Here is a 26813-nt window from a genome sequence, read left to right as displayed (position 1 = left end):
GGGCGGGGGCGCGGCGCGTTCGATGTCTGCGCGCGCCGGAGGGGCGACGCGGGCGTCGTCGGGGACGCCCGAGCTCGGGATGGGGGTGTTCCCGCGCGCGCTGGCTGGGAAAGCGACGCGTCGGCCGGCGCGGACGTCCACCGAGGGTGGGAAGACGATTCATCTCGTCCGACACGGTCGAACGGAGATGAACGAGTACCTGCGGGAGAATCATTGGGCGGATCCGGGGTTTAAGGATCCGATGATGATCGACACGCGGCTCACGCGGGAGGGCGAACGGCAGGCGCGCGCGTTGGCGGAGAGAACGTCCATGTTGGAACCGCGACCGGAACTCATCGTGGCGAGTCCGTTGGGACGAGCGTTGAGAACGGCCGAGCTCGCGTTCGGGGAGAGTGGGGAATACGCGGACGTCCCGCGCGTGGCGTGCGCGCTCGCGAGAGAGCGCGTGTTCCACGGGAGCGACATCGGACGCGTGGCGCGAGAGCTGCGAGCGGAGCACCCGGAATGGGATTTTACGGATTTGGGTGATGATGAGGCGTCGTGGTGGTACACGCCCGAGGGACGAGATCCGTTCACGACAGCCGAGCTCGAGCCCGTGGACGTGTTCGAGCGGCGCATGGAGGCGTTCCGCGAATGGTTAGACGCCAGGCCCGAGCGCACGATTGCGGTCGTCGCGCACTGGGGTGTGTGTTACTCCTTCACTGGAGACGAATTTCAAAACTGCGAACTTCGCACGCTCGATTTCGACAGTGAGGTCATCGCCGGAAACGGGAGCTTTAAGAAGTTTGACGTCTTCCTCCAGGACAACATCTTCGGCGTGATCGCGCGCGCGGTCGTAAATTTAAAACAGAAATTATTCTAAGTATTAGTGTATTATCACCGAAAGGACGAATTATTCAAGTGTAATTTAATTTCAACTGCATTCTGCTCTACTTCGTCACCTTGAACGATTTGACTTGCGCCAACAACGCCTTCGCCGCGGCGTCGTTCTTGAAGTGGTCGCGCACCGGCTGCAAGATAGCGTTGAGCATTGCCGCAAGCGAAGGCTTCAAATCTCCCGGGTGCACCGCGCCCGAGATGTAATCCGCCTCCAACTCTTCGTACGTCTCATACGTCTTGTCCCCACCGTTGTCCTCCTTGCGCTTCAAATCAAACTTTCCGGACCAAGGGATGATGACATACTTGATGTACTCCATACATGGGTTCCCGGCGATCTCCTTCTCTGGGCAGTACGCCTTCTTGATCTTCGTGTTCACCTCTTGCTCGCTGTCTTCCATGAAAATGGCCGAGTCGGGATCCGACTTGGACATTTTCTCCTGGCCTTGCTTGAGGCCCATGAGCATGTGGTGAGACAGAATGATGGGTTTGTTCTTTCGCTTGATGTCGTCGCAGTACTCTCTTGCGAGCATGTTCACCTTGCGCTGATCCATCCCGAGCTGGCAGATATCGGCTCCGAGGAAGAAGATGTCGGCGCACTGCATGCACGGGTAGAAAATTTGCGACGCCGAGAGCTCGTCGCTCTCGCTTCGACCCATGATTTGCGAGCATCTCAGAATCCGAGCGAGCTTGTTCTTCCGCGCGATGTCCAACACCAACGGCCAGTACTCTCCCGCGCGGCTGTTGATCTCCTCGCTACTCCACACGAACTCTACGTTTTCCAAATCCATTCCGATTGCTTTCCACACCTCAACCATGTACGCGCCGACCTTTTGAATCTTCTTCAAATCGCCGCCCATCTTGTTGTTCATCAGCGCGAACCAATCGGCGACCCAAAACTTAAACTTGCATCCAATCTTCGTCAGCTTGTTCACGTTCAGCGCCTTCATCACTCCCTGCGCGATGTGCATGCGTCCGCTCGGCTCGAAGCCGTCGTAGCACACCGGCACGGGTTTCTTCTCCAACAGTTTCCTGAGCTCGTCCGGCTGCACGCATTCCTCCGCGATCGTCAGCGCGAGCTCGAGTCGGGAGTTCAGATCCATCCCCGACGGCTCGTGCACCGGGTTCGCGGGCTCGATCGACGTCTCCGCGAGCTGCGCTGCCGCTTTTTCGGCGTCGGTCGACATGATTACCGTCCCTTTGATTCGTCCACGGTGGTTTCTCGGAGACGCGCGGGCGAGCGACGTCGAAGAGGTCTCGTTCGCGCGCGTCCACGCGGTGGTCGCGATGCGCGCGCGTCGACGTGTGCGTCGCGCGCGCGACTCTCGAGCGGTTGTCAGCCAAGCCCTCGCTCGGTGTCGTGGAGTCACACACATGTTTAAAAACTACAGAATACGTTCCATATGTCCGCTTGCAAAATTTTATCTGTGTGCATCGTGCGATGAATCGACGCGCTCGTCCCGCACTCGTCCGCGCGCGATCGAGCGAGCGGTCGACGTCACGTCGCGGTCGATGGACCTCGCGCACGCGGTGACGGTCGTCCTCGTCGTCCTCGCGGTCGTGCGAGGTGTGGACGGACGAGCGTTCCCCGAAAGTGAAAAGATTGGAACTCTCAACGACGACCGTGGATCTCTCTGTCGCGTCTCGCACGCCTCCGTCTCGCGCGTCGCGGACGATCGCGGACGATCGTGCGAGTGGTACGACGTCGATACCGTGAGTGGGTGCTGTCCGACGACGAGCGCGACGCACTCGTGCGAGAAGTGCGACGCGGCGGTTGAGTGTTGCGAACGGTACGAGACGTGCGTGTCGTGTTGCTTGGCGCCGGCGAGGCGGGCGACGCTGGAGACGGAGATGCGCACGCATGCAAGGGGAAGAAATCAGGTGGTGACGGGGTTTTTCGACGACCCGTTTGATTTTTGTGCGAATCGTTGTCGCACGCAACCAAGCGTCACGTTGCACGAGAACGAGTACGCGTACTCAACCAAGCACTGCTTTGGCGATTACCCGAAGAACGAGGATCCGGTGCCGGTGAAGGGTCAGGGGAAGAAGTCGTTCGCCGGAGATTCCCCGGACGAATCGTAGATTGTAGCTCATTAGTATTCCTAGGAAAAAGCGTCACAACTCGCCTGGCGACGCGTCATGTCTGTCCTCGTCCGTCGCGCCTCTCACTTCACCGCGTCCGCGCGCGGCGATCGCACGCGCGTCGTCATCGCGCTCGGGAGCAACGAGGGCGATCGTGTCGCGCTATTTCGCGATGCTTTACGAAGACTCAGGAGTGACCTGGACTTCACCCTCGAGGCGCATTCGTCGCTCTACGAGACCGCGCCTGCGTACGTCGAGGACCAAGGGCGATTCTTAAACGCCGCATGCGTCGGGACGTTCCCGGACTCGACGTCTAGAGACCCACTGAAGTTACTCGACGGGCTGAAATCGATTGAGGCGGCTCTGGGACGGGACTTTGGCGGGCGACGATACGGACCGCGGAGCATGGATTTAGACGTGATATTTCACGGCGAGGGTGTGCACGCGTGCGAACGATTGACGGTGCCGCATGCGAGGTACAGCGAGCGACCGTTCGTGCTCGGGCCGTTGGTAGATTTGACGGGCGCTTCAGAGACGTGGAGGGACGCGACGAGAGACGGCTTACTCGAGGCGCAGAGAATTTGGCAGGGCATGGGCGATGAGATGGCCGTGATGACGAGCGCAGACATGGCGCGAGTGATGCCTCTACGAGATTCGTTGTGGGGTTGGGGACGGTCAACCATGGTGATGGGGATTCTAAACGTGACGCCCGACTCGTTCAGCGACGGCGGCGCTCACTTCGGCGGCGTGGACGCAGCGGTGCGACACGCTCGAGCCATGGTCGCCGCAGGGGCAACGATAATAGATGTGGGTGGGCAATCGACGAGACCAGGGGCGACTCGTGTTAGTACAGAGGAAGAACTTGCGCGAGTTATTCCAGTCATAAGAGCGCTCAACGTAGAGTTTGGCAAGCGCTCTGATGTCCACGTCTCTGTGGATACGTTTTATGGCGCCGTCGCGCGCACCGCCGCGGACGCAGGGGCTGATATCATCAACGACGTCAGTGGAGGAACGTGGGACAAGACCATGCTCCCCACGGTCGCGGCATTAGAGACACCACTTCCATACGTCGTCATGCACGTGCGGGGCGACCCAAGTGATATGCAGAGCGCCAAGAACACGACGTACGATGGACACGTGTGTGATGATGTCGGCGACGGCCTTTTGGCGACAGCGCGTCGATGCGTCGAACACGGTATCGAACCGTGGCGGCTTTGGATCGATCCTGGTATCGGTTTTGCGAAGACGGGTCGCGCAAACATGGAACTGCTTCGAGATTTGCCCCGCGTGCGGTCGAGGCTTGCCCCGATGGGCGGAGCTCTGGTGAACGCCCCGATGTTGATAGGTGCATCCCGTAAGCGTTTTCTTGGAGAAATTGCCGGAAGGGCCGAGGCGAGTGAGCGAGATGCTGCGTCCGTCGCAGCGCTTGTTGCGGCGGTTCACGGCGGCGCCGACATAGTACGAGTGCATAACGTGCCGCTTTCTAGTGACGCTTCGCGAGTGGCGGACGCGCTGTGGCGTAGATAGATAGAATGGCGATAGAACGAGATAGGAGTCGCTTGAGGTGCGGCGGTGTGTTGTTGAATTTATGATTCTAATTGAAGCTTATCGCAGTCGTCTACATGGCGTCATCGTCCTCGATTTTCGGCGCCAAATAGTACGAGATGTAGCCAACGTCAACAACCACGTATTGCACAACGATGGGCAATTGAGGGCTGAGACGAATTACCACTTGATCGGACAAAGGTGTGGCCTTGGTGAAGGAGTTCAGGTATCGGAGCGCGAACGTCAAGTTCACCGGCTCGCCGAGTTCAATTGAGATCATCTTTTCCTTATCATCTTCCGAGTTTTGGCGCAAGGTCACGTTCGCGTCGCCAATGTCACCCGTGGTGGAGAACTTAACACCTTCCTTGCTCACCGAAATCGCCACAGTATCGCCGATCGTCGCCAAGTCGCTGCAGATACGCTTGAACTCGGCAGACGGCATCCGGATTGTCACGGCGTATTCCGTATCTGGAATGCCCAAATGCTCGCTGTCAATGTCCATGAGCTTTAGTTCGAAGTCGGAGATCTTCTCTTGTCCTACGTCGCCGAACGGTCACCCCGTCAGTCTCTGCACCCGTCTCTCACCGTGTCGCCTCGACGCTCACGCTCGACACACGCGTCGTGCCTGCCCTATATACGCACCCGGAGATTCAAACATGAACGCCACGACGTCGCCCGCATCGTCGGCCTTCATCGTGATAGCGTCTTCGTTGCTCGCACACTTCAACATTTTGGCCTAGTGTTTCAAGTTTGAAATTCACCGTTGTCAGTCGCGGTCGACCTCGCCGGTGCCCCTCGCTCGCGCGAGCGCGCGAGCGCATCCCGAGCGCGGCGGTGTTATCGAAAGAAATACATTCTCTCGTTTCACGCCATCGAAAGCGTCGTTACGACATCGTATGGCGTACGAGCTCGCGACGAAACCCCTCGACGCTGCGTCGCTCGAATCGCGAGATCGCTCGACGTTTCCCTCGCGTTCGTTCGCTTCACGACGCCGAACGACTCGCGATCGCGTCACCGAACGCACCATATTTGCAAGATTCATACCCATCGTCAACGGTCGATCACATCGGTAGTGCGCGAACCCATCGGCGTGTAACTTCAGAGACACTAAGCTCACGTGGGAGGAATCCATCGCTTGGAGCTTGAAGCCTTCCGTCGGGTCGGCCTCGAAGTTGGCGTCGGTGACGAGGTCCTTGACTGAGTCCAGGACCTTTTTGAGGATCGCGCCCTCGGTCAAGCGTGCTTCGAACATGGCGCGTCACGTGCGTCGACGAGCGTCGATGTGAAGCGCGCGCGCGACAGCTCGGAGATTCAAATATTGGAGAAAGTCGCCGGTTCGAGACTCAAGAGAACGTTAAATTCGCGAGTTCGGGCGTCGACGAGCGTCGAGCGACGCGCGCGGTGGGATCTATACGTTCAATGTTACAGATGATTCGCGTTTATGATTCTAAACCCGAGCGCGCGATCAGTCTCGTCGATCACGCGTGCGTCCGCGCACGAAGGCCCAGCTCGCCTCGACCGGGACGTCGAGCACGGACTCGCCTCGCATCCCATCGATCGCCGCCTGCGCCTCGTCCTTGCTCCCGTACTCGATCAAGGCGTAACCCTTGACGAATCCCGTCCGTCGGTCGAGGTTCAGGTGTAAGCTCTTTATCTCGCCGAAATCCGCGAACGCCTCGTAGACGTCGTCCTCCTGCGCCTCCTCGTGCACGCCGGTGACCAAGATGACCCATCCTTGCGCCGATCGCACCGGGTCGCTCGCCGATCGCGCGCGATCGCCCTCGCTCTCACCGTACTCCATCACGTCGTACCCGCCGTCGCCGTCTGCATCGCGTGCGCGTCCGTCGAACCCGCGTCCGCGTCGCCGCCTCGAACCCCCATCGAGCTCGTCTCGCGTCCGCTCGCCGCTCTCGCTCATGTCGCGCGCACGGAGAGGTGAGACGACTCGCACGCGTCCTCCGCCGCGTTCGCTCTCGACGCGCGCGCCGAGCGTCGAGCACTGCCGCCCGCGTGCACGCGTCAGAGCGTCGCGCGCCATGCGCGTCGTCGCCCTCGCGTGCACCCTCCTCCTCGTCCTCGCGAGCGCGGTCGAGGGCGCGGTGACGTACGTGAAACCACACTGGCAACCCGTGAGCGAGTGGTCTCCGGCGAGCGATCGAGCCGCCGCCGCGAGCGCGCACTCGGCCGCGATGAAGAAGTACAGCGATTTACTCGAGGCGAATCCTCGGATGAAACCGTGCGTGTACTGCTGAGCGCGCGCGCGCGTTTCGTGTAATCATACGTCTAGCGTCAGTAGGAGCGATCTCGCGCGCGCGCGCCATCGAACGGGCGCGCGAAGGGGCGACCGGGTGGGGATTTCGAACCCCGCGGCTCAACGGCCCGAACGCGTTCGCGTCCTCCACGTCACGCGCGATCGCTCGACGACGCGCGCGCGACGGGCGATCGCGCGAGGGAAAAGGTGCGCGTCCGGGCGTCGCGCGCGCGTCGCGCGCGTCGCGTCGCGCGCGCGACCGCGCGCGCGATCGCGCGCGTGATGCGTATTCAACCCCCGTGAAGCCCATGTGCGAACAGACGCACCACGACGACGTCACGCGGCACACATCGACGCCGATGTCGATGGTTTTCGCCCTCTCTCGCGCTGTTTCGGTGACGGACGCGCGCAAAGTCGACCGCGCGCGGACGCCCAGGACGACGTTCGATCGCGTCGCCGCCGCGAGCGCGCTCGCGTTCGCGCTGTCGACGGCGCAACCCGCTTTCGCGGACTCAGGGGACAAGATTCGCTTGCCGCCGATCGATACCGACCCGAACCGGTGCGAGCGCGCGTTCGTCGGGAACACGATCGGTCAAGCGAACGCGGTGAGCGATAAGGTGCTGGATCTCAGAAAGTGTGAATACAAGAGCGGCGCGGACATGTCGGGGAAGACGCTGAGCGGCGCGTTGATGGTGAACACGAACGCCAAGGGCGCGAACATGCGAGAGACGGTTATGAGCAAGGTGTACGCGCCGGACGCGGACTTCTCCGGGGTGGATTTCACGAACGCGGTGATCGATCGGGCGACGTTCGATGGGAGTGACATGATCGGGACCAACTTCACGAACGCCGTCATCACGGGCGTGAGCTTTGAGGGCGCGAACCTCAAGGACGCCACGTTCGAGGACGCTCTCGTGGGCAAGGAGGACGTCAAGAGGCTTTGCCTGAACCCGACTGTACAAGACGAAACGCGCATGCAGCTCGGCTGCCGATAGTCACTCGATTTTTTGTAATGCTCATCCGCAATCTTCGTTTGAAAATGCTTTTTGTTCGTATTAGTAAATTTTTCTGCTACAAGCTTGTCGCGCGCTGCTTAAACAAGTCTTTTCATGCGGGATAGCGCACATTACCAGCCTGAGCGTCGACCGGCAGCCTTTTCACGCTCTCGCGCGGCGCGAGCGATTTCCTTCGCCTCGGCGGTGGACATGCGCTTGCGCGTGGCGCGCTCCGGAAGGCGAACTCCGTTGTCGCGTTGGAACTCGAGCACCTTGTTCATGAGAGCGAGGCGGTCGGCTCCAGTGTATCGATCAACTTCCTTACCGTCCGCAAAGAACACGAACGTTGGGACTTCCTCAACTTTCAGGTCCTTCATTAACGACGTGGCTTCGGCGCTCTTGTCGCCGATGAGGCGAGCCCAACGCGTGGCACCGGCGGTGTTCCTGGCCAAAGAAACGATCGCCGGGAAGATATGCATGCACCCGGCCGGGGCGTTCTTTTCGATCGAGACGTCAACGATGGCCAACTGCTTGTCGCACGGCACGCTCACCGGGGCGGAGAAGCCTTCGACATCTTGCTCCGGGGCACACGCCTCGAGGAAGCTCTCAAGGTCTGCCTTGGACTCGATCTCCGTGATGTATTCGGTGGTCTTCATGCCGCCTGCACCCGTGTTGCCGTAGTACAGCACGCCTTCGGCGATCTTTTCGTGCGAGCCAGCACCAGCACCGACGTGTTCCCAGATCAATTCACCTTTCTTGTAGTACTGGTACGTCGGAAACTGTTGGACGCCGAGTTCTCTCGCCAGCGCTCTCGAGTCCTCGTGTCCCACCACGTTAATCGAACAGAACGTCACATCCTTGGCCTCGCGAGCGATGCGCGCCAACGAAGCACTGAGTTGCCTGCAAGACTCCATCTTCGCATCGGCGCCACTCCACGCGCTGTCACCGCCGTAGCACTCCTCATCCGATTCAATCGCGAGCATGACGAGATTTTCCCCGGCGAGCGCGAGCGCGGCATCGAGTTCGTTCGAGTTACGAATCTCTCGCGTGCGCTCGAGCACTCGCGCGCTCTCCGCGGCGCGTCGTTCGTCCCCGGACGCGGCGCGAGCGACGACCGCGCGCGCGGACGGCTGCGATCGCTTGGTCGTCCCACCGTGGGTGCCCGTGCGGGCGTTGATTCGCGTCGCGCATCGCGTGGCGAGCATTTTTGGCGCTCTATTCGACCGCGCGCGGTGGGCAAAAATATCTCTCGCGAACTCCCGGTCTCGCGCGCGCGAATACGCGGTCGCGAGGCGTCGTGTGCGGGGCTTTCGCGCGCGCGATGACGCGCGATCGAAGCGCATGCTCGAGATCGCGTCGCGATGCCACGTCAGAGGGCTGCGTGCTGTTTTTTCACATACAGTGAATTTCGTGGTCAGTATATGTACAACTCATATCCTGGGGTGATGGACGCTATGAATTGAACGCGACGTCACCGCGCGCGTCGTCGACGACGCCGGCGCCGCCGACGCGGGCGTCGACGCGCGACGGATCGCGACGTCGACGACGTCGACGCGCGCGATGTCGTCGAGCGCGCCGGCGCGCGCGCGCGCGCGGGCTCGAGCTCGAGCGATGCGAAGCGACGGATGCGCGGCGATGGATAATCAAAACCAGCGCAAACGAGGACATCGCGCGCGGTGTCGGGCGACGTCGACGTCGAGTGCGCCCGACGTCGTGGTCATCGGGAGTGGTATCGGTGGGCTCACCGCGGCGGCGATGTTGGCGCACTACGGGCGAAAGGTGCGGGGCGGGAGAGGAGTCGATGAGACGCGAAACGGAGTCGAGGCGCGACGATACAGCGACGACGCACACCGAGCGAGAGACTGACGACGGACGAACGTCGAGCGTAGGTCGTCGTGGTGGAATCACACTACGCCGTCGGTGGTGCCGCGCATGGGTTCTCGCGAAAGACGGAGAGGGGTGAGTTTAAGTTTGACACGGGCCCAAGCTTTTTCGCCGGCTTGACGAAACCAAACGCGCTCAATCCGCTCGCTTCGGTATTTCGCTTGCTCGGTGAGGAGATCGAGACGGTTAGTTATGATCCGCTCGGGACGTTTCATATCGAGCCCGACGCTCCGGGTCTTCGAAGGCACGCAGATCTGGGCAAGCTCGTTTCGGAGGTGGGACGCTTTTCGCCCAAAGGCGCCAAGGAGCTCGAGCGAGCCGTGCCAAAGATTCGTAAGATGTACGAATCGCTCAGCGGACTACCGACTACGGCGTTGAGAGCGGATTGGAAGGTGGCGCTGATGATCGGGAGCAGGTACATGAAGGCCATGGCTGGTCTTGGGCCGTACTCGGGCGTGCTCCCGCAACCGACGGTGAAGCTCTTAGACTTTTTAGACATCAAGGATCCTTGGATGCGATATTTGGCGGATCTCGAGTGCTTCTTACTGAGCGGCGTCGATGCGAGTGGCACAGTCTCCGCCGAGTTCGCCGCTGTGTTCGGAGCGAGCGACAACTTGGGCGTGAGCGAGTTCCCGCGAGGCGGCGCGGAGGAAATCGCCAAGGCGTTGCAACGAGGTTTGGAGAAGAACGGCGGAGAGGTCCGGTTGAGAACGCACGTGGATAAGATCATCGTCGAAAACGGTGCCGCGGTGGGCGTCCAATTGGCGAACGGCAAGGGTGAGATTCGTGCCCCGATCGTGTTGTCGAACGCGAGCGTGTGGGACACCTACGGCAAGCTCTTGCCTCGAGGCGCGATGCCCGAGTCCGAGCTCAAGACGGCCATGGAGACGCCTTACAGCGAATCTTTCATGCACTTGCACCTCGGAATCGACGGTGCGGGCTTAGACTTCTCTCACACTGGCGGTCACCACGTCGTGGTGTTGGACAAGAGCAAACCGGTGTCGGAGCCCGGGAACGTGTGCATGATTTCCATCGCCACAGTTTGGGAACCAAACATGGCTCCCGAGGGATGCCACTGCGTCCACGCGTACACGATGGAGCCGTTTGAGGGTTGGGAGGAACTCAAGGCGAGTGACAAACCAGCGTACGAGGCGCGCAAAAAAGAAGCGTCCGATAAGCTCTACGTCGCCCTCGAGCGCGTCGTTCCGGACATTCGCTCGCGCGTCCTCTTAGAGCTCGTCGCCTCCCCGGCGACGCACAAATCGTGGCTCCGTCGTCACAAGGGCACGTACGGCGCCGCCATCCGCGCCCCATCGATGTTCCCCGGCCCCGCGGTCTCGGGAATCCGCAACCTCTACCGCGTCGGCGACTCCGTCGCCCCCGGCGTGGGCGTCCCCGCCGCCGCCGGCAGCGGCGTCATCGCCGCCAACACCTTGGCCTCGCTCGCCGAGCACTTCGACGCGCAAGACCGCATGGACGTCCTCAACGCGCGGTAACACCATCATCATCGCTCCGATCCACACCGCACCACCGGTCGACGCGTCGCTCGCGCCCGTCGTCCCGCCTCGCCGTCGTCCGCGCGCGTGTCTGAAATCTCCCATCGGTCCGAGGGTGACGCTTCGCGCGAGCTCGAGGTCGACACATCGCTCGATCGTCCATCGCCACGCCCCGACGCCGCCGACGCGGTGACGCGACCGCGGTGACGCGCACGCGCGCGCGGGATCCGCGGATTTCCCGCGTTCGCACGCGCGCGCGATGCCGTCGGCGATCGATCGCGCGCGAGACGCCGCGGCGGCGGCGACGCGATTAATCATCGCGCGCGCGACGAATCCCCGCGCGTATCGCGCCCGCGCGGCGCCGCGACGGACGGAGACGAGAGAACGAGGAACGATGGAGACGTGGACGATGGAGACGGGGGAACGAGGCCTCGGGCGCGGTGGGGGGGGGGGTGAAGGGTCGAGGGGGACGGGCGCGGACGATTTCGAGCGGACCGGGACGGCGACGGGCGAACGCGGCGGGCGGGCGAGTGGCGTTTAAATCGAGGGGTGGCGCCGTGGTGTGGGCGAAGGGAGGACAATTTGCCCCGCCGGGGGACGTGGTGCCGCGAAGCGTGGAGCTGTTATTGGACGAAACGGCGGAGGAGGGGGAGGCGGCGACGACGAGCGCCGACCAATCGCACGAGGCGGCGGCGCTGAGGAAACAGGCGAGCGCGGCGATCGCGTCGACGTTTTTGGAGGATTTCGTCCCGATTGAGACGTGTGACTTGGAAGATCCCGAATGCGAGGTGGTGAACGCAGAGAAACGCATCGCGGTGTGGGAACTTTGGGAGAAGACGATGAGCGACGCCACGGGCGGGATGACCAAGCGCACTCGCGGGTTTCTATTGTTCGGTTTACTGATGGCTGGTTTCGGGGCGAACATCACTCTGCTCAAGGAGGCGCAAGGGCACATGTCATCTGACGTGTTCTCGTGCCTCAGGTTTGCCGTTGGAGCCGGTGTCTTCACACCGTTCCTCAAGACTGTGATAAAGGACGAAAAAATATTTCGCGGAGGTATTGAGCTCGGGTTATGGTTGGGAATCGGGTACTTTTTTCAAAACTTAGGCGTCGAGAACACGGACGCAGCCAAGGCAAGTTTCATCAGCTCCTTCACAGTGATCGCCGTTCCCATCATTGGCGCCCTAGCGGGGAGACAAATTCGATCTCAGGTGTGGGCCGCCATCGCCATCGCAGTCGTCGGCTTGGCCTTCATGGAGGACCTCGTACCCTTTCCGGGACTCGTGGATGCGGCGACTTCGGTGGTGGACATCAGTGCGATTTCTCCGCCAGATACGCTCATCGGTGATCTTTTCACCCTCGGATCTGCGTTCATCTTCGGCGTCCACATCTTCCGAACGGATTGCATCTTCAACGGCGTCACGCTCACGCACAAGCAGTCCATGGGCTTGGTGTGCATGGAAATGTTGACCGTGTCCGCCGTCTTCGCCAGTGTTTTGGGATACGACTTGATCGCCGCGCACGGTGACATCGAAGCTGTCGCTCACGTGAGTTCGCTCAGCGAGATACCGTGGAACGAGGTGCTCCTCGTCGGCGTCGTCACCACCGCCGCGTGCATCTATTTGGAGACGGTCGCGCTCACGCTGCTCGCGTCGCAAGAGGCCACGCTCATGTACTCCACCGAACCGGTATGGGGTGCCATTTTCGCCTACCTCATCCTCGGCGAAACGCTCGATAAGAGCGGATTCGCGGGCGCGGCGATGATCCTCTTGAGCACTCTCGTCGGTTCATCCGGATCCGCCGACGAGGATACGTCGACGTGCGAGAGCGCTTCGCCTCGATGACCATCCCACTCACCCCACCCCGCGCCGCCGCGCGCTCGAGCTCGAGCGCGCTATCGCACGTTTTGTATACTTCAAACGTAGCGCCCAGCACTTCGTCCACGGAGTGCTTGTTGTAACACGCGCGCAGCGCTTCGCCGACGTCTCGTCGCGCCTCCGGGCCCGATCCCTCCCGCCGCCCGCGTCCACACTCACCGCCGCCGCCGTCCACCGCCCGTCGCGACGTGTACCGCGCACGCGCGTCCGATTCGACGTCTCGCGCCATGGCGAGCAAGCGCGATCAGTTCTTAACCGCCTGTCGCAACGCAAAGCTCGACACCGTGCGATGGGGTCTGGGCGCCGGTGGACAGAATCCTGGAACGCGGGACGACGACGGGTACACCGCGATCATGATCACCGCTCGATCGAATAAACACAAAGCGCTGCAAATGCTCCTGGATAACTGCCGACGGGCGCGAATGCGAGAACCGATCGATTACGTGGACGGACAAGGGGATGAGGAGACGGCGCTCATGATGGCGGCGCGAGAGGGACATCGAGAGGCGTGCGACGAGTTGTTGTACGCGGGAGCGAACGCGAAGATGAAGTGTGCGAGAGGGATGACGGCGGCGGATCACGCGAGAAAGGCTGGACACGACGCGCTGGCGCGAAGGATCGACCGGGGGGGAGATTCGAGCGAGGAGGAGGAGGAGAGCGCGAGCGAGGATGAGGGCGGAATCGAGGGCGAGACGTCGACGCAGAGGAGTAAGCGCAAGAAGAAGGAGTTGGAGGCGCTGGAACGCCGCGGGGAGAAGAAAATTGGGAAGGGTAAGGGTCAGGACGAGGACGATGGCGACGACTCGGACGATGGCGAGCGTGGCGGGAAGGCGCCCGAGCCGAAGTGGCCGGAGACGGCGCAAGCGATGGAGTCGCAGGCCAAAGAGGTGGCCATCATACGTGATAAGAAAGACGTCGAGGTGGACCCAGCGTTGTTCTACGTCAAAAGTGTGAACAACTTAAAGCTTAATCTCGGGGTCTCGTTCGTCAAGCTGTCGCCAGACATCAGTAGACTCTCGGGACTGCTTACGCTCATCATCAGCGGCAACGGCTTAATCGAGCTTCCCGAGAGCATGGGTAAGTTGAAGAACTTAAAGGTTCTCGAGGCGGAGAACAATAAGCTCACGGCGTTACCCAAGAGCTTGGCGGACTGCAAGAATCTAGAGATTCTGCGCGTGTCTCGCAACAAGATCAAGTCGCTCGCGCCTCTCGAACACGCGAACAATTTGGTCACGCTCGTTGCCGACGACAACAAACTCACGACCCTAGACGACTTCAACGTCGAGGCCAAGTCACGCATCGTCACTCTTTCGGCGCGCATGAACCAAATCGAGGAAGCACCAGCTGATATTCATCAGTGCACGCTTCTGGCGGAGATTTTCCTGAAGCAGAACAAGATCGAGGATCTTCCAGGCGAGTGGGGCGAGCTCAAGGAAAAGAAGGTTCGCGAGATCGAACTCGAAGGAAACCCCATCGCCGACCCGAAGGTCAGGAAAATGATGGACAAGAGTGCAAACTTCGTCAAGGAGCTTCTCACGTACCTCCGGAAGAACGGGAAGAAGAGTGCAGGGAAAAAGAAGAAGCTCGCCAAGGTGGTCGATGACGACGATGAAGAAGATGAAGCGCCTGCGCCCGCCGCCGCCGCTCCGGCGTCGAAGACCCAACCGAAGGCTGAAGTACAAGCTGACGATGAAACCGAAAGCGAGAACGAGGAAGAGCTCGAGGCTCGTATGGCGAAGATGAATAAGAAGGAACGCGAAAAGTTCAAGCGAAAACTCGCGGAAGAGAGGCAGGCAAAGGCGGCGAAAGAGGCTGAGCGAAAGCGTCGCGAACAGGACGCCGCCGCTAGGGCCAGACTCGAAGCGGCCAAGCACATGCACGAGGAAGAAGACGTCGATGGTGAGAGCGATATTGACAGCGACGACGAGATGGCCATTCTCGCTCGCAAGAAGGGCAAGAAGCCGGCTGGTTTTCTGTACGCCATGACAGACGAACAACGCGCTGAGGCCGAAAAAGTCGAGGCAGATCGCCTTCTTAAGATTGAACTCGCCAAACAAGCCGAAGAGGACGCGAAGAAAGCGGCGGAAGAGAGAGTCGCGCTCGAGCTCGCGGCCAAGGTGTCGGGCGTCAAGCTCACCGGCGAAGGCGTCTACGGATGGCAGTACACTGGCGGGCAGTTCAAGTCCATTAAAGTCCCGGCCCTCCCCAAGGGCGCCAAGGGTCCGTGCGTCGAGTTGGAGATCCCAAAAATTATCGTGGGGAAGCTCATCGGTGCAAAGGGTGCCACGATCAAGGAGGTGCAGGATCGAAGCAAAGCCATGGTTTCCATCGACGAAACCAAGGGGGCAAGCGGTAACTCTCTCCTTCGCGTGCGAGGTGACGAGTCCGCGATGGAGTCCGCTCGAATGTTGATGAACAACGCCCTGGCCGGGAAGAGGCGATAGGCGGATGATCGATCGCGACCTAGACACTTTTCAATGACAACCACTTCTCCGCCGAGCTCACTTCGCCACGGCTTCGTCACACCGCGCCGCATCGCGACGCACCACTCACCAGGAATCGACCGAGCGCAATGTCACGCGCGCTCCGATCTCTCTCGCGCGTCCTCGCGCGCGCGAGCGTCGCCTCGCGAGCGAAAGATTCGAACGCCGTGCAGTCTTCAGCAACAACTTCACGTGTTCGTTCGTTCACGTCGACGTCCGAGCCTGCGCCGTGGTGGAGCGCCTCGCCGAGCGGACGCGTCGCCACCGTTGTCTCCGCGTTCGCGACGAAGAGCGATCGCGAGCGATGGACGACGTTCGGGGATTTCGAACACGGCGGCGCGTCGACGTGCGTTCTAGTACCGGGCGACGACGCGGAGGAAACAGACGAGAGCGAAGGCCAGGTGGACGCGCGATTTATCGCGGAGAGGTTTAGCACGATAAGAGGGACGATCTCGAGCGAGATTCCCGGCCACGGCGGCGATGGGCCGTCGACGACACGTTTACGCAGGAGCGGGTTCGCCGGCGCGCGGATGCTCGCGCTGCAACCAACGCTCTTCGTTCCAGATCCCACGCTCGATTTGGACGCGTACGACGCGCTGAGTTATCGCGTTCGAGGAGATGGGCGAAGCTACGTCGCGAGTGTGGTGACGGAGAACTGGATGACGGAAACTACAAGCGAGGACGCGTGGCTTGCGACGTTTCATCCGCCGCCAAACGAGTGGGTCGACATCGTCATTCCAATCGAAGCCTTCACGCAAACCTTTCGAGGTCGAGCCATGGTTGGCGAGCACAGCAGGATGAGCGCAAGCCGTGTCGTGCGCCTGGCGATCGCCGTCGCCGGAAGCGCGTCGGAAAACTTAGAGGAACGCCGCGAAAACGATGGCCCGTTCAGACTCGACGTGCACTCCATCGTGGGCTTACGCATGACCGAGGAAGAGATGGACGCGCACGCCGCGAGCCGTAGAGGCGATCACACCAAGTATCCGCTCGGTGGTTTCGCCCTCCTGGCGCACACATTCACACACACGGGATCGGACGACGACGATGACGACGACGTGTTCTGAGCACCGTGCCGTCTCTGACGTGTAAAAAGTCACCGCGCGTCTTCACACGCTGCACTCGCCGCCACGTGGTCGAAAACCACGACACGTCGCGGGATCAAAATTTATTCGCACTCGATCCGTTTGACCCCCGTCGCGACGTTGACCACCGTCGCGACGCGACGTGCGAGCTCGAAATGTCCGGCTCGACGAAACAACCCGAAACGTCTCGAGTGCGTCTCTCGGCGCGCGCTGAGGCTCTGGCTCGAGCGTTGCTCACAAAGCGGGACGTCTTAACGCCCACGCGCGCGCGAACGGCACCGCCGGCGACGGAAACGAGCGCGCGACGAACGATGGACGCGCTCGCGAGGCTCGGGTTCAGACGAGACGACGCAGAACGAGGCGCGCTGGCGGTCGCGGCCGCGTCGCGAGGAGCGCTATGCGACGAAGACGTCCTGGATTGGTTGTGTCTGAACGTTTCGAACGCTCGCTTACCGCGCGCGTTGCGGACGGAGGAACGGGCGGAGCATAGATTAGACGGCGGCGAAGTCGTGGAAGCGACGGCGGCGAGAGCGGACGCGCCGGCGGTGGCGAGGCGGGACATCGAGGCGGTGAACGAGGGGATGAAACGGGTGGACGGCAAGAAGCAGAGTGAGATAGCGCTCGACGATATCGGCGTGGATAAATCTTGGATCGCGCGATACGCCGAGTACGAAGAGAGCGACTCGGAGAGCGATGATGGTTACGATTCGCTGGAGGATTTTGGCCTAAGCGAAGAGGAGGCGGCGACGAAGCGCATGATGTGGAATAAGCGGAGGGACTACGCGAAAAATCCGCAAAGAGTGACCACAGAGTTTGTCGCCGAGCTCGCCGAGCTCAAGGCGCGCGCGATCGAGGCGAAGAGGTGCAAGAATAAGAAGGAACAGAAGGATGTCGCCGAGTCCATTCGCAGGCTGAAGCTCATGGCAACAGAGCTTGGAATGAAAGACGAAGAGATCGATCCACCGAAGGAGTTTACCGAGAAGAAGTCAGAGAATAATGTCAATGGTGGTGCCGAGTGTGAGGATGGTGTGCGTTCGATACCGACGACGTCCACATCAGAGGCTGCACCGGAGCCTCTGCGCGCACAAAGTGCCGAATCGACGAGTAATGCAAATGACGATTCAGACGACGAAGGATTCGCTTTCGACGTGTTCGGAGACGGTGCGGAAGAAGTCATCGGCGATGGTGAAGAGGATCTCATCGAGACGCTCGTAAAGCAGTTGAGGTGCGAATTGTTGTTTAGCGACGGCAAACGCGAGCCGACTGCGCAAACGAAAGGCGGAGCAAGCTCGAAAAAGACGAGCAAGGCTGACAAGGTGGAAGAGATGACGCCAAAGAACATGCTCACGCTGTTGGCGAAACGTGAGGGGTGGTTAGTGCCCCGTTTTGAGCGTGATAAGAAGGCGGACGGTATTCGTTACGTCGTCACAGTGGAACGCTCCTCTGGGCCAAAGTACAAGCGCAAACCGACGCTTGAATGCTCGACGCGCGCTGAGGATGAGCCGAGCGGATCGGGTTGGGCGAGCATCAACGACGCTCAAAACGGATCGGCTCTTCGTGCGCTGTTTGAGGCGGCGTTTAGCGAAGACAACAAGATCGTGCCCAAGGAACTCTCGCCCGAAAATCAAGAGTTGTGGACGCGCTGGGCGATTGAGTACCTCACGTCCGACATGGCGAAATCCAACGAGGCTGCTCAGGATGATTTCATCAATTCTTTGATGAAAGTGATCGAGTCCGCAGCTTCGGAATCGGAACGCGGTGATAGACGAGGCATTTTCGACAGAGACTCAACGGATCGAGACCGCGAGTCGAAATCAAGGGAAGACCGCGGCTTTGTTAGCAAGTTGAACGTCCATCACGCCGAGCTTAGCGAGAGACTCAAGTCGCAGCTCACGGCTATTAAAGAAGATTCGCAATGGAAGAAAATGTTCGAAAAGCGATCTAAACTTCCCATCTGCGCCCTGGCTCACGACCTTTTGGTCCAGTTACGTTCAAATGACGCGATTGTTGTTTGTGGTGAGACGGGCTGCGGTAAAACGACGCAAGTGCCACAGTTCTTACTGGACGACGCCATCGAGCGGGGCCACGGTGGTGGCTGCAACATCGTTTGCACGCAACCTCGTCGCGTTGCGGCGACGAGCATCGCGGAGCGCGTGTCCATTGAGAGGTGTGAAAAAAATGGCGTGGGAGGCGCCGGATCGCTTGTGGGTCATCATGTTCGATTGGATGCAAAAATTACGAACTCAACTCGTCTGACTTTTTGCACCACTGGTATCTTGCTGAGGCGCCTGCAAGGAGACAGAATGCTCTCGGATGTCACGCACGTTGTCGTGGACGAAGTGCACGAACGCTCGCTCGACGGTGACTTTCTGCTTACGCTACTCAGAGATCTTCCGAGGCGTCGTCGCGAAGCGGGCTTACAACCAGTCAAACTGGTTTTAATGTCCGCAACGCTGAACGCGGAGTTGTTCAGTGCCTACCTCGGCGGCGCACCTATCATTTCAGCGCCGGGACGATCGTTTCCGGTTGACACTATTCATCTCGAACAAATTTACGACACTTTGGACTACGTCATCGATCCCGACAATCGTTCGTGCCGGCGGCCGAAGGGCAAGGCTGACCAGACGATGAAAGCCATCAAGGCTGGAGGCGGTGGAGACAGGCGTCGACAAAATGATCTCCTCGCGTCGTGGGGTGAGGATGCGGCATCAGAATTCGGTGGGGAAGAAAATCCAGAGAATCCTGACTACGAGCCAAGCAAGTATGAGCACTGCAAACGCAAGACGCGATTATCGCTGTCGCGTCTGGACGAATCGGTAATCGATTACGACTTAATCGAAGAACTGCTCGCGTATGTCGACGAAACAACCGATCACGGCGCTATACTAGTATTCTTACCGGGTATAGGAGAAGTCACCAGTCTGGTGGATCGACTCGCAGGCTCACCGAGATTCAAGGATGCGGTGCTTACACCGTTGCACTCTGCGTTGACGAACGCTGAACAGCGCGAGGCTTTTAGAGTCCCAAGAACGGGCGTTCGTAAAATCGTCGTAGCCACGAACGTGGCCGAAACGTCGGTGACCATCGAGGACATAGTCGTCGTGATCGACACGGGGCGCGTCAAGGAGCGACAGTGGGACCCGAGAAGAGGCATGGCTTCGCTGGAGGAAGGATGGGTCAGTCGCGCCGCGGCGAAGCAGCGCGCCGGACGCGCAGGTCGGGTTCGAGCCGGCATGTGCTACGCACTGTTTACATCACATCGCGCGAACGTCTCGATGCGACCGTTCCAAATCCCGGAAATGCATCGCGCGCCACTCACGGAAGTCGTGTTGCAAATTGCCAGTCTGGATTTGCACAACGACGCAGCCGTCGTTCTCGGTAACGCCCCGGAACCCCCTAAGGAGGAAGCTATCGCAGCTGCGAAAAAAACCCTTTCAGAAATCGGTGCTTTCGATGAGCTTGGCAGATTGACAGCTCTAGGACGACATCTCGCTGCGTTGCCGGTGGATGCGAGAGTGGCGAAAATGCTCCTCTTCGGAGTCATTCTCAGATGTCTCTCCCCAATCCTGACCATCGCGGCGACTCTGAGCTATAAATCTCCGTTCCAGTCTTCGAAGGCATCGAATAGCCAAGTCGAAGCCGCGATGCGAGCGTTCGCGCAGCCAGCGTCGGACTCGCTCGCCGCTGGACAGCAAAGTGACCACATCGTTTTCGCGGCGGCGTATGATGGTTACATTACGGCGAGCATGGAAGGCCGCAACGCGGCACGACGTTTCGCGCAAAAGAATGCGCTCGACATGGATACGATGAGACAAATTGCAGAGATGCGGACGCAGTACGCCGCTCTCCTCGCCGACATGGGCATCATGAAGGTGCCCGCTGGCTTTTCTCTTCGAGGGAAAAATACAAGTTGGTTGGATGATCCGAAAGCGGTAAGAAACACATCGCGCAAACTTGCTTGACTCGGAAATGGGCGGCACGGCTACACTCCGTGACGTCCCGGGCGTGCACGCATGCAGCTACCAGCGCGCGCGTAAAGTTATTTCCGTACATCGACGGCTGAGCTTTTCGACACGGCGACGCGGCATTCGCTAGCGTCCCAGCAGCTCTGTTACATTTTATCATGGACGCGATACGCGAATGAAAATTCTAACCTTCTGCATCTTTTCGCGCGCGCAGGTTTGGAACAAAGATGCGAGGCGTCCACAGATGATCAAAGCCGTCCTGACGGCGGGCCTGTACGCCAATGTCGCCGTGGGTTCTGATTCATCGGAGCATGATTACGGCGATTACACGTGGAAAGATGCGACGTCTGAGGTGCGCGTGCATCCTTCAAGTGTGAATCGGGGAATCGGTTCGGATCGTAAGCCGTCGCATCCATTCATGGTGTACCACGAAAAAATGCGCACTGCGCGCGTGTATTTGCGCGACTGCTCCGTTGTCGCACCAGAGGCGCTCCTCCTCTTCGGAGGGAATCTCGAGGTGGAGCACGCAAACGCTCGTGTATTGATGGATAACTGGATCAGATTTAAGTGCGACGCTCCGGTGGCGGTGTTATTCAAGTACCTCCGCATGGCGCTCGATGACGACTTTGCTCGGCGCATCAACTCCGGGACGACCGCGCGCTGGAACGAGGTCGACGACGACGAAGTCATCGTCACCGTGCGCAAAATTTTCGACGACCTATAGAGTATTGACACATAGCAAACATAGCGATAGTTGTTTACCAAAGAATCCTTTCTACAAACGAATCGCTTCTACCGATACCCATCGTACCGACGTCGACGCTCTTTCGATCGACGCCGTTTTCGACGCGAAGACGAACTCGAGATTGAGCTCGACCCTGAGTACGACGATGACGACGACGATCCCGACGAAGACGACGACGATCCCGACGACGACGACGACGACGAGCCCGACGACGACGACGATCCCGACGACGACGACGATCCCGACGACGACGACGACGAGCCCGACGAGCCCGACGACGACGACGACGACGCGTCGTCGTCGCTCTCCGAACTCTCCAAACTCGACCTCCGCCCCCGCCCACGCTTTCGCCCGTCCGCGTCCAGCGCTCGCCGCAATCTCTCATCGTCCACCTCACCTCCCTCGAACGCCCCTCCATCCGGAACGACTTCGTTTCGAAACAATTCATCCGCAAACTTTTGTCTCTTCCTCGGGTCTCTCATCCTCTCGCTCGCCGACGCCCTCGAGACGTACCGTCCGTCGCACCCGCACTCGTACGTCCACACCCCTCCGCGCAGACATCTCTGACACCGCGCGCGCGCGCGCGTCGCCTCCGAGCGGCGCGTTCCCGCGCGCTCGAGCACGAACGGCATGCGTCGTCGCGCGCGTCGTTCCCTCCACCGCGCGCCGTCTCGCGCGCCGTCTCGGTCGACGCCGCGGCGCGCGCGCGCGCGAACGCTCGCCCCGACGCCCTCGCGCGCGTCTCCCGCGTCCGCCGTCGACGGCGTCGGCGTCGGCGTCGTCGTCGCGCGTTCGGCGTCGCGTCGGTGCACACATAGAACCTAAAATATCCATAGTACGCTATACATATACATACTCTGTCCATGTATACGTCCATCGCGGACGCCGACGCACTGCGTTCGCGTATACACAGCGGTATACCCGCCACGATACGACCGATACCCTCGTACTCGACATGGATATACGCCAATCACGTCGGCCAACACGCGATCGCGCGTCGACGCGCGCGCCATCGCGCGACGACGCCGCGCCGCGCCATGGCGGACGATCTCGACGCCCTCCGCGCGCTCGAGCGCGAGTTCCTCGCCCGCGGTGAGGCCCCGAGCGCGCGCGTGGTTCGACGCGCCCCGCGATCGGCGACGGACGATGACGGCGACGACGCCGACGCGGGCGATGCGATGCGCGCGACTTTGGACGCGCGCGACGACGCGACGGCGACGACGACGGCGACGACGACGAGAGACGTGGGCGCGGTGTCGTCGACGGTGATGCGAGACGTCGTGGAGCGCGCGGTGGGGGGGCGGGACGCGGGGGACGCGGCGGCGGATGCGCGCGTCGCGGAGCGGAGGCGAGAGAGCGCGAAGACGGGATTTCCAGAGGTGAAACATCGAAGTGAGACGAATTTTGGACGGAAGACGAGTCGGTTCGCGGCGAGAAAGGCGGCGATGCGGGCGGGGGGGGCGGAGGCGTCCGGGGGGGGGGGAGATGAGCCGGCGGGACGGGCGCCGACGGCGCGCGCGAGAGCGGACCCGGAGAAGGAAGACGCGAGCATCAACGAGGAGAACGAGCGCATTCTGTCGGTGATGTCGCCGGCGGCGATAAAAGACGCGCAAGATGAGCTCGCGGGGAGATTGAGCGCGAAGACGCTGGAGTTTTTGCGTAATCGTGGGGTCAATAAGGCTGAGTCAAAGGGAGCAGTCGCGCAGGCGAAAGGGGCGCCGAAACGGGCGAGAGAGCGAAGTGACGCCGCCGCGGAGGCGTCAGCTCGGACGAAAGCGGTCACTACGGTTGGTGTCGAGCACGTGAGATTCGCCCTGGACGGCAAGCCTCTTTTGAGCGCGTCGATGGACGTCTTGACCTCGGCGCTGGACGATTCGACGCCGACGCCGTTGCCTACGGAACGCGATCCCTTACGCGCGGGTGAGGGAGTAGACATCGGTTACACGGTTCAGGAGGCGTGCGCGCTCACTCGTAGTAGCGTGAACACGCAGCGCGTGATGGGTTTGCAGATTATCGGTAAGATTACGCGTCTCGCGAGATTATGGAGTTTCGAGGCGGCAGATCCTTTACCGCCAGACGAAGACGCTATGGACGTCAATGGTGCGCCAAGACTGCCCAACGGCGTCACGTGGGCGAGTGTGTGGGTGTATATTACCGTCGATTGCGCCATAATCACGCTCCTTAGGCGAGCATTGGACGACACACACATGCAAGCAAACGTCGCGGCTCTTTCGGCGATTCACGCACTGTGCGGAGGTATTGGCGTCGGCGGTTCAGACGGATTAGAAGCTCAACTCGTCGATGCGATCGAAAGTTTCGCACCGATCGATCCTAGCGATCTCATTTATCTGGCACCGCTGTGGAGGTCTGAACCCGACAGCGCTCCGTGCGGTGGCTCTGGTTTCCAACCCATCGCGTGGGAGTACGCGGTGGAGGAGATTCGGCTCACAGAGGATTCCACAGTCGAGCTCGCGGAGGAACCGGACCAAGTTGAAGAGGGACTCAATCAAAAGATGATGGAAAGGCGACAGGCGACGGAGCAAGCGGCAGATCCCGTCGCGGCTCTTCTGCGCATGGGTATCTTGCAGCGCATGAGATATCTACTCGAGATGGAGCGAACGCCTCAGGCAGAGGTGCTCGCACTTGAGTTGCTCGCCACCTTTGCGCGACACAGTAAAGCCGCGGCAGCGGCGGTGACTCGATGCCCGCGCCTTGTACCGACTCTCATCGCGCGAATCAAAGATTCGTGCTCCGGGTCTTCACAAGGCTCTCCCACAGAGCCACCGACGATTGGTCTGGCACACGTCGTTCGCGTTTTGAGGTTGATTTCGCAAACTGACGCGGAAATTGCGAAGGATCTCGTCAAAGAAGGGGTGCTTAAGAGCGCAATTCAAGCAGCCATCACGTTCGGTGGTGTCAGTACGGACACCAAAGGCAACCAGAAGGAGCGTCCTCGCGGGCACGCGGCGATTATTTGGAGAGAAACACTCCGCCTCTGGGCGAGTATTTCGGGATGGGGACTAAACACGCCTGCGTTTGACGCAGTACACCCTCTGATTGCGCCGTGGATGGAAATTTCCTCCGTCGACAATGTGCTCGCAATTGATGTTTTCGCACTGTTGACGACACTGTCGAAGTCTCTTCCGCTTGAGGGTGGCGCCGACGACGCCGGTCCGCCTGCAGAGATGGAAATCGTCGACACGGAGAAGACGCTGTCCTGGAGATGCGCGACGGCTGCGGCAAAGTGTGCTGAAGCTTGGATTCTGTCAAAAGAGAGGGATAACGAGCATCTCTACACGATTGCAAATGCAGGACGTTTCATCGCCGCGCTCATTGCGCGATCGCCGAACGACGCTCAAGCCCTTGTATCTCGAGTCCTCGGATCTCCCAACAGCGTTTCAGGCGCCATGTCGCCTTCGGGCGTTCTGGGCGACGCGTTATCGCAGCTCGATTTGCTCACCATGGAATGTACCGCTTCTACGGATTTCAGTGAATCGAATATTCAGCTGTCTGCGTGGGGTTCGGTCCTGCACAGCATTCTTCTCCTCACAATTGTCTCGCCCAATGTTTGGGCTGAACAAGGCGTAACAACGTTGGCGTCACATATCGTGAAAAAGTTCGGGACGATGCGCGGTAGACCGAACCCACGCAAAAGAAGTAGTGTCGACGATTCAATTCGTCGCTCTAGTGGCGACGTACGCTTTTCTTTTGACTTGACATCCGAGCGTCGTCGTTCGGTGTCCGAAATAGGCCTTCCAACGGGTGATTTCAATGAAGATGAAACTCCGACTACTTGGATGGGTAAGCAACCCATCGTTGCTGCTTCAAAGCTCGCGCTACAGCGTGCCGTCGTTGTTGCCATGGAAATATTGGACAAGGCCTTCTTGCAGTGCAGCGCTTCAGCAGGCGGAAAATCTCAAAGTCCATCCAGGCTCGGAAGTCCATCCAGAATGTCTGGAGGCGAGGACAAGACCGACTTGCAGTGTGACGTGGCTGCGACAGTAGATGCCGCTCTAGGACTCATCGCATCTTTACCTCCCGGATCAGGTGTGATAGCTTCGCAGGCTCTTAGCGCAGGGATTTACTCGGTCAGAGTCTTAGCACCACTGCTTCGCAAGACGAAAAACGCTCTTGCCGACGCCGAGTCAGTCATACAGAACTCCGATGAAGACGAAAGACAACGACTCGCGATTCGAGAAACGGGTGTGGTCCTCGCTGCGGCGTCGGTGGCACTCGTACCACCGGCTGAAATCACTCGCGAAGCTCTCTTGGGAGGATTTGCTATGGAAATGACCACGCCTGCGGAGGCCAAGGCAATGTCTTCGCCGGGTGCGTGCGTCCCGGTGGGATCACTGCTGCCGGCACATCCGCTATGGTATCTGGCGCCGTGTTCTCCTCGAACGACTATCCAGGGCTGGGGTACCGCTGGCGTCGCCTGCTCTCTGTCCCTTTTGATGGGTATGGAGCTCGCGAAGGTCCCACGAGTGCGCGCGATTCGACCCGCATTGAAGATGAGCGCTATCGGCGCGGTGTACACGCAAGGACCAAACGTGTGGCGAGACCCTGCCGTGAGCGCCCCGCTCGGGCTGCTCACAGACTTGTACTGGCGCCGCATGGTGAAGAACTACATTCAATCGTATCATCAAGGCGTCCGAGGATACAGTATGGACCTCGGGTCGTTTGCGTCGGAAGGCGTTGGCGGCTTGAACGATCCGCTGAGTGAAGCGCGAGGTACAGGCGATGCAGCCGCAGCTGCGGCCATTGTGAATGCGTTTGCGGCTGAAAGCTTCGGTGATGTACTGTTTGCAAGACACTGTGCGATGTGGCTCCGCGTCCGTGTCTCGCCGAAAGCGCGTGCGGCTGCTTGGATCGCGTTGAGCGAAGGCATGGCGCTTCATCTCATGCCGTGCACAAACGCAATGGTACCTCCTGCGGCGGCGTACGTCTTCTTCCCTCCAGGTGGCGAACCGGACCCGACGATGCGCGAAATTTACATCAAGAGCATCGAGTCAGGCTCTCTCGATAAGGCGCTGAGCGGATGGGCCGGTGAGACATACCCGACTGAAGGGAAAAGCTCGCCACCGATCACCGCGGCGCTCGCCATTCACGCTCTCGCGCATGTTATTCTCTCTCCTGGCCAGGGTGCGGATATGGCTGTCGAGACGCTGCAACGCATCCTGAATAGACCGAATACATCGGTCGTGCTTCGCGCGCTCATGCACACGCCTTTGACGATCAAGCGCCGTCCGTCGTTTGCATGCACGTCTGTCGGCGCTCACAAGACACCGTTCGGCAACGGTTTCGTGTACGGAAAACGTGGTCAAGACATAGATATCCCACCGAGACGTACGCTTCTTCTTGACGTGTGCGGTAGTAACAGAGTACTCATCGCAAAGGTTGAAAACGCGTTCGTTGAGGCCGGATTGATGAACAGTGATGCCATCTCCGCCTTGACGGCGACGCTTTCTTCGAGTGCAAAAATTACCGAAACGAGCGGCTTCTACAAGCCGTCGTCTTAAAGTGACTAAATTG

General features: G+C 60.1%; 16 protein-coding genes across 16 annotated transcripts; 11 read left to right on the top strand and 5 right to left on the bottom strand.

Annotated features, from left to right (window-relative positions):
- Nucleotides 1-22: 22 nt before the first annotated feature.
- On the top strand, nt 23-862 carry OT_ostta06g02930 (Histidine phosphatase superfamily, clade-1; the record flags this gene model as incomplete). The annotated part of the gene is made up of 1 exon (XM_003079884.2): nt 23-862. The coding sequence occupies one exon, from the start codon at nt 23-25 to the stop codon at nt 860-862; it is 840 nt and encodes a 279-aa protein (XP_003079932.2).
- A 67-nt stretch (nt 863-929) lies between these two features.
- OT_ostta06g02920 (Aminoacyl-tRNA synthetase, class Ic) lies at nt 930-2063 on the bottom strand (the record flags this gene model as incomplete). Its single annotated transcript, XM_003079883.2, has 1 exon — nt 930-2063. The coding sequence occupies one exon, from the start codon at nt 2061-2063 to the stop codon at nt 930-932; it is 1134 nt and encodes a 377-aa protein (XP_003079931.2).
- A 325-nt stretch (nt 2064-2388) lies between these two features.
- Nucleotides 2389-2958, top strand: OT_ostta06g02910 (Uncharacterised protein family UPF0454; the record flags this gene model as incomplete). The annotated part of the gene is made up of 1 exon (XM_003079882.1): nt 2389-2958. The coding sequence occupies one exon, from the start codon at nt 2389-2391 to the stop codon at nt 2956-2958; it is 570 nt and encodes a 189-aa protein (XP_003079930.1).
- Nucleotides 2959-3015: 57 nt separating this feature from the next.
- On the top strand, nt 3016-4485 carry OT_ostta06g02900 (Pterin-binding; the record flags this gene model as incomplete). Its single annotated transcript, XM_003079881.2, has 1 exon — nt 3016-4485. One exon carries the CDS (start codon nt 3016-3018, stop codon nt 4483-4485), a length of 1470 nt encoding a protein of 489 aa, XP_003079929.2.
- A 91-nt stretch (nt 4486-4576) lies between these two features.
- On the bottom strand, nt 4577-5755 carry OT_ostta06g02890 (Proliferating cell nuclear antigen,PCNA,N-terminal; the record flags this gene model as incomplete). The annotated part of the gene is made up of 3 exons (XM_022984046.1): nt 4577-5040; nt 5146-5239; nt 5528-5755. The coding sequence occupies 3 exons, from the start codon at nt 5753-5755 to the stop codon at nt 4577-4579; spliced, it is 786 nt and encodes a 261-aa protein (XP_022839245.1).
- Nucleotides 5756-5968: 213 nt separating this feature from the next.
- On the bottom strand, nt 5969-6304 carry OT_ostta06g02880 (RNA-binding motif protein 8; the record flags this gene model as incomplete). Its single annotated transcript, XM_003079878.1, has 1 exon — nt 5969-6304. The coding sequence occupies one exon, from the start codon at nt 6302-6304 to the stop codon at nt 5969-5971; it is 336 nt and encodes a 111-aa protein (XP_003079926.1).
- Nucleotides 6305-6539: 235 nt separating this feature from the next.
- On the top strand, nt 6540-6755 carry OT_ostta06g02870 (unnamed product; the record flags this gene model as incomplete). Its single annotated transcript, XM_003079877.1, has 1 exon — nt 6540-6755. One exon carries the CDS (start codon nt 6540-6542, stop codon nt 6753-6755), a length of 216 nt encoding a protein of 71 aa, XP_003079925.1.
- A 358-nt stretch (nt 6756-7113) lies between these two features.
- Nucleotides 7114-7749, top strand: OT_ostta06g02860 (Pentapeptide repeat; the record flags this gene model as incomplete). Its single annotated transcript, XM_003079876.2, has 1 exon — nt 7114-7749. The coding sequence occupies one exon, from the start codon at nt 7114-7116 to the stop codon at nt 7747-7749; it is 636 nt and encodes a 211-aa protein (XP_003079924.2).
- Nucleotides 7750-7880: 131 nt separating this feature from the next.
- On the bottom strand, nt 7881-8954 carry OT_ostta06g02850 (Thioredoxin-like fold; the record flags this gene model as incomplete). The annotated part of the gene is made up of 1 exon (XM_003079875.2): nt 7881-8954. The coding sequence occupies one exon, from the start codon at nt 8952-8954 to the stop codon at nt 7881-7883; it is 1074 nt and encodes a 357-aa protein (XP_003079923.2).
- A 355-nt stretch (nt 8955-9309) lies between these two features.
- OT_ostta06g02840 (Carotene isomerase) lies at nt 9310-11129 on the top strand (the record flags this gene model as incomplete). Its single annotated transcript, XM_022984045.1, has 2 exons — nt 9310-9528; nt 9639-11129. The coding sequence occupies 2 exons, from the start codon at nt 9310-9312 to the stop codon at nt 11127-11129; spliced, it is 1710 nt and encodes a 569-aa protein (XP_022839244.1).
- Nucleotides 11130-11968: 839 nt separating this feature from the next.
- On the top strand, nt 11969-12973 carry OT_ostta06g02830 (Drug/metabolite transporter; the record flags this gene model as incomplete). Its single annotated transcript, XM_003079873.2, has 1 exon — nt 11969-12973. One exon carries the CDS (start codon nt 11969-11971, stop codon nt 12971-12973), a length of 1005 nt encoding a protein of 334 aa, XP_003079921.2.
- Nucleotides 12974-13233: 260 nt separating this feature from the next.
- Nucleotides 13234-15450, top strand: OT_ostta06g02820 (Ankyrin repeat; the record flags this gene model as incomplete). The annotated part of the gene is made up of 1 exon (XM_022984044.1): nt 13234-15450. The coding sequence occupies one exon, from the start codon at nt 13234-13236 to the stop codon at nt 15448-15450; it is 2217 nt and encodes a 738-aa protein (XP_022839243.1).
- A 128-nt stretch (nt 15451-15578) lies between these two features.
- On the top strand, nt 15579-16553 carry OT_ostta06g02810 (NADH:ubiquinone oxidoreductase intermediate-associated protein 30; the record flags this gene model as incomplete). The annotated part of the gene is made up of 1 exon (XM_003079870.2): nt 15579-16553. The coding sequence occupies one exon, from the start codon at nt 15579-15581 to the stop codon at nt 16551-16553; it is 975 nt and encodes a 324-aa protein (XP_003079918.2).
- A 173-nt stretch (nt 16554-16726) lies between these two features.
- OT_ostta06g02800 (Helicase, C-terminal) lies at nt 16727-21260 on the top strand (the record flags this gene model as incomplete). The annotated part of the gene is made up of 2 exons (XM_022984043.1): nt 16727-20503; nt 20751-21260. The coding sequence occupies 2 exons, from the start codon at nt 16727-16729 to the stop codon at nt 21258-21260; spliced, it is 4287 nt and encodes a 1428-aa protein (XP_022839242.1).
- A 51-nt stretch (nt 21261-21311) lies between these two features.
- Nucleotides 21312-21913, bottom strand: OT_ostta06g02790 (unnamed product; the record flags this gene model as incomplete). Its single annotated transcript, XM_022984041.1, has 2 exons — nt 21312-21608; nt 21641-21913. 2 exons carry the CDS (start codon nt 21911-21913, stop codon nt 21312-21314), a joined length of 570 nt encoding a protein of 189 aa, XP_022839241.1.
- Nucleotides 21914-22318: 405 nt separating this feature from the next.
- On the top strand, nt 22319-26800 carry OT_ostta06g02780 (Armadillo-like helical; the record flags this gene model as incomplete). Its single annotated transcript, XM_003079865.2, has 1 exon — nt 22319-26800. The coding sequence occupies one exon, from the start codon at nt 22319-22321 to the stop codon at nt 26798-26800; it is 4482 nt and encodes a 1493-aa protein (XP_003079913.2).
- Between the last annotated feature and the right edge of the window lie 13 nt (nt 26801-26813).

This window comes from Ostreococcus tauri, assembly GCF_000214015.3.
Source record: "Ostreococcus tauri WGS project CAID00000000 data, contig chromosome 06, whole genome shotgun sequence".
In the NCBI taxonomy this organism is placed as follows: domain Eukaryota; kingdom Viridiplantae; phylum Chlorophyta; class Mamiellophyceae; order Mamiellales; family Bathycoccaceae; genus Ostreococcus; species Ostreococcus tauri.
Note: the sequence above shows the minus strand (reverse complement) of the source record. Positions and strands in the feature narration are given on the sequence as shown.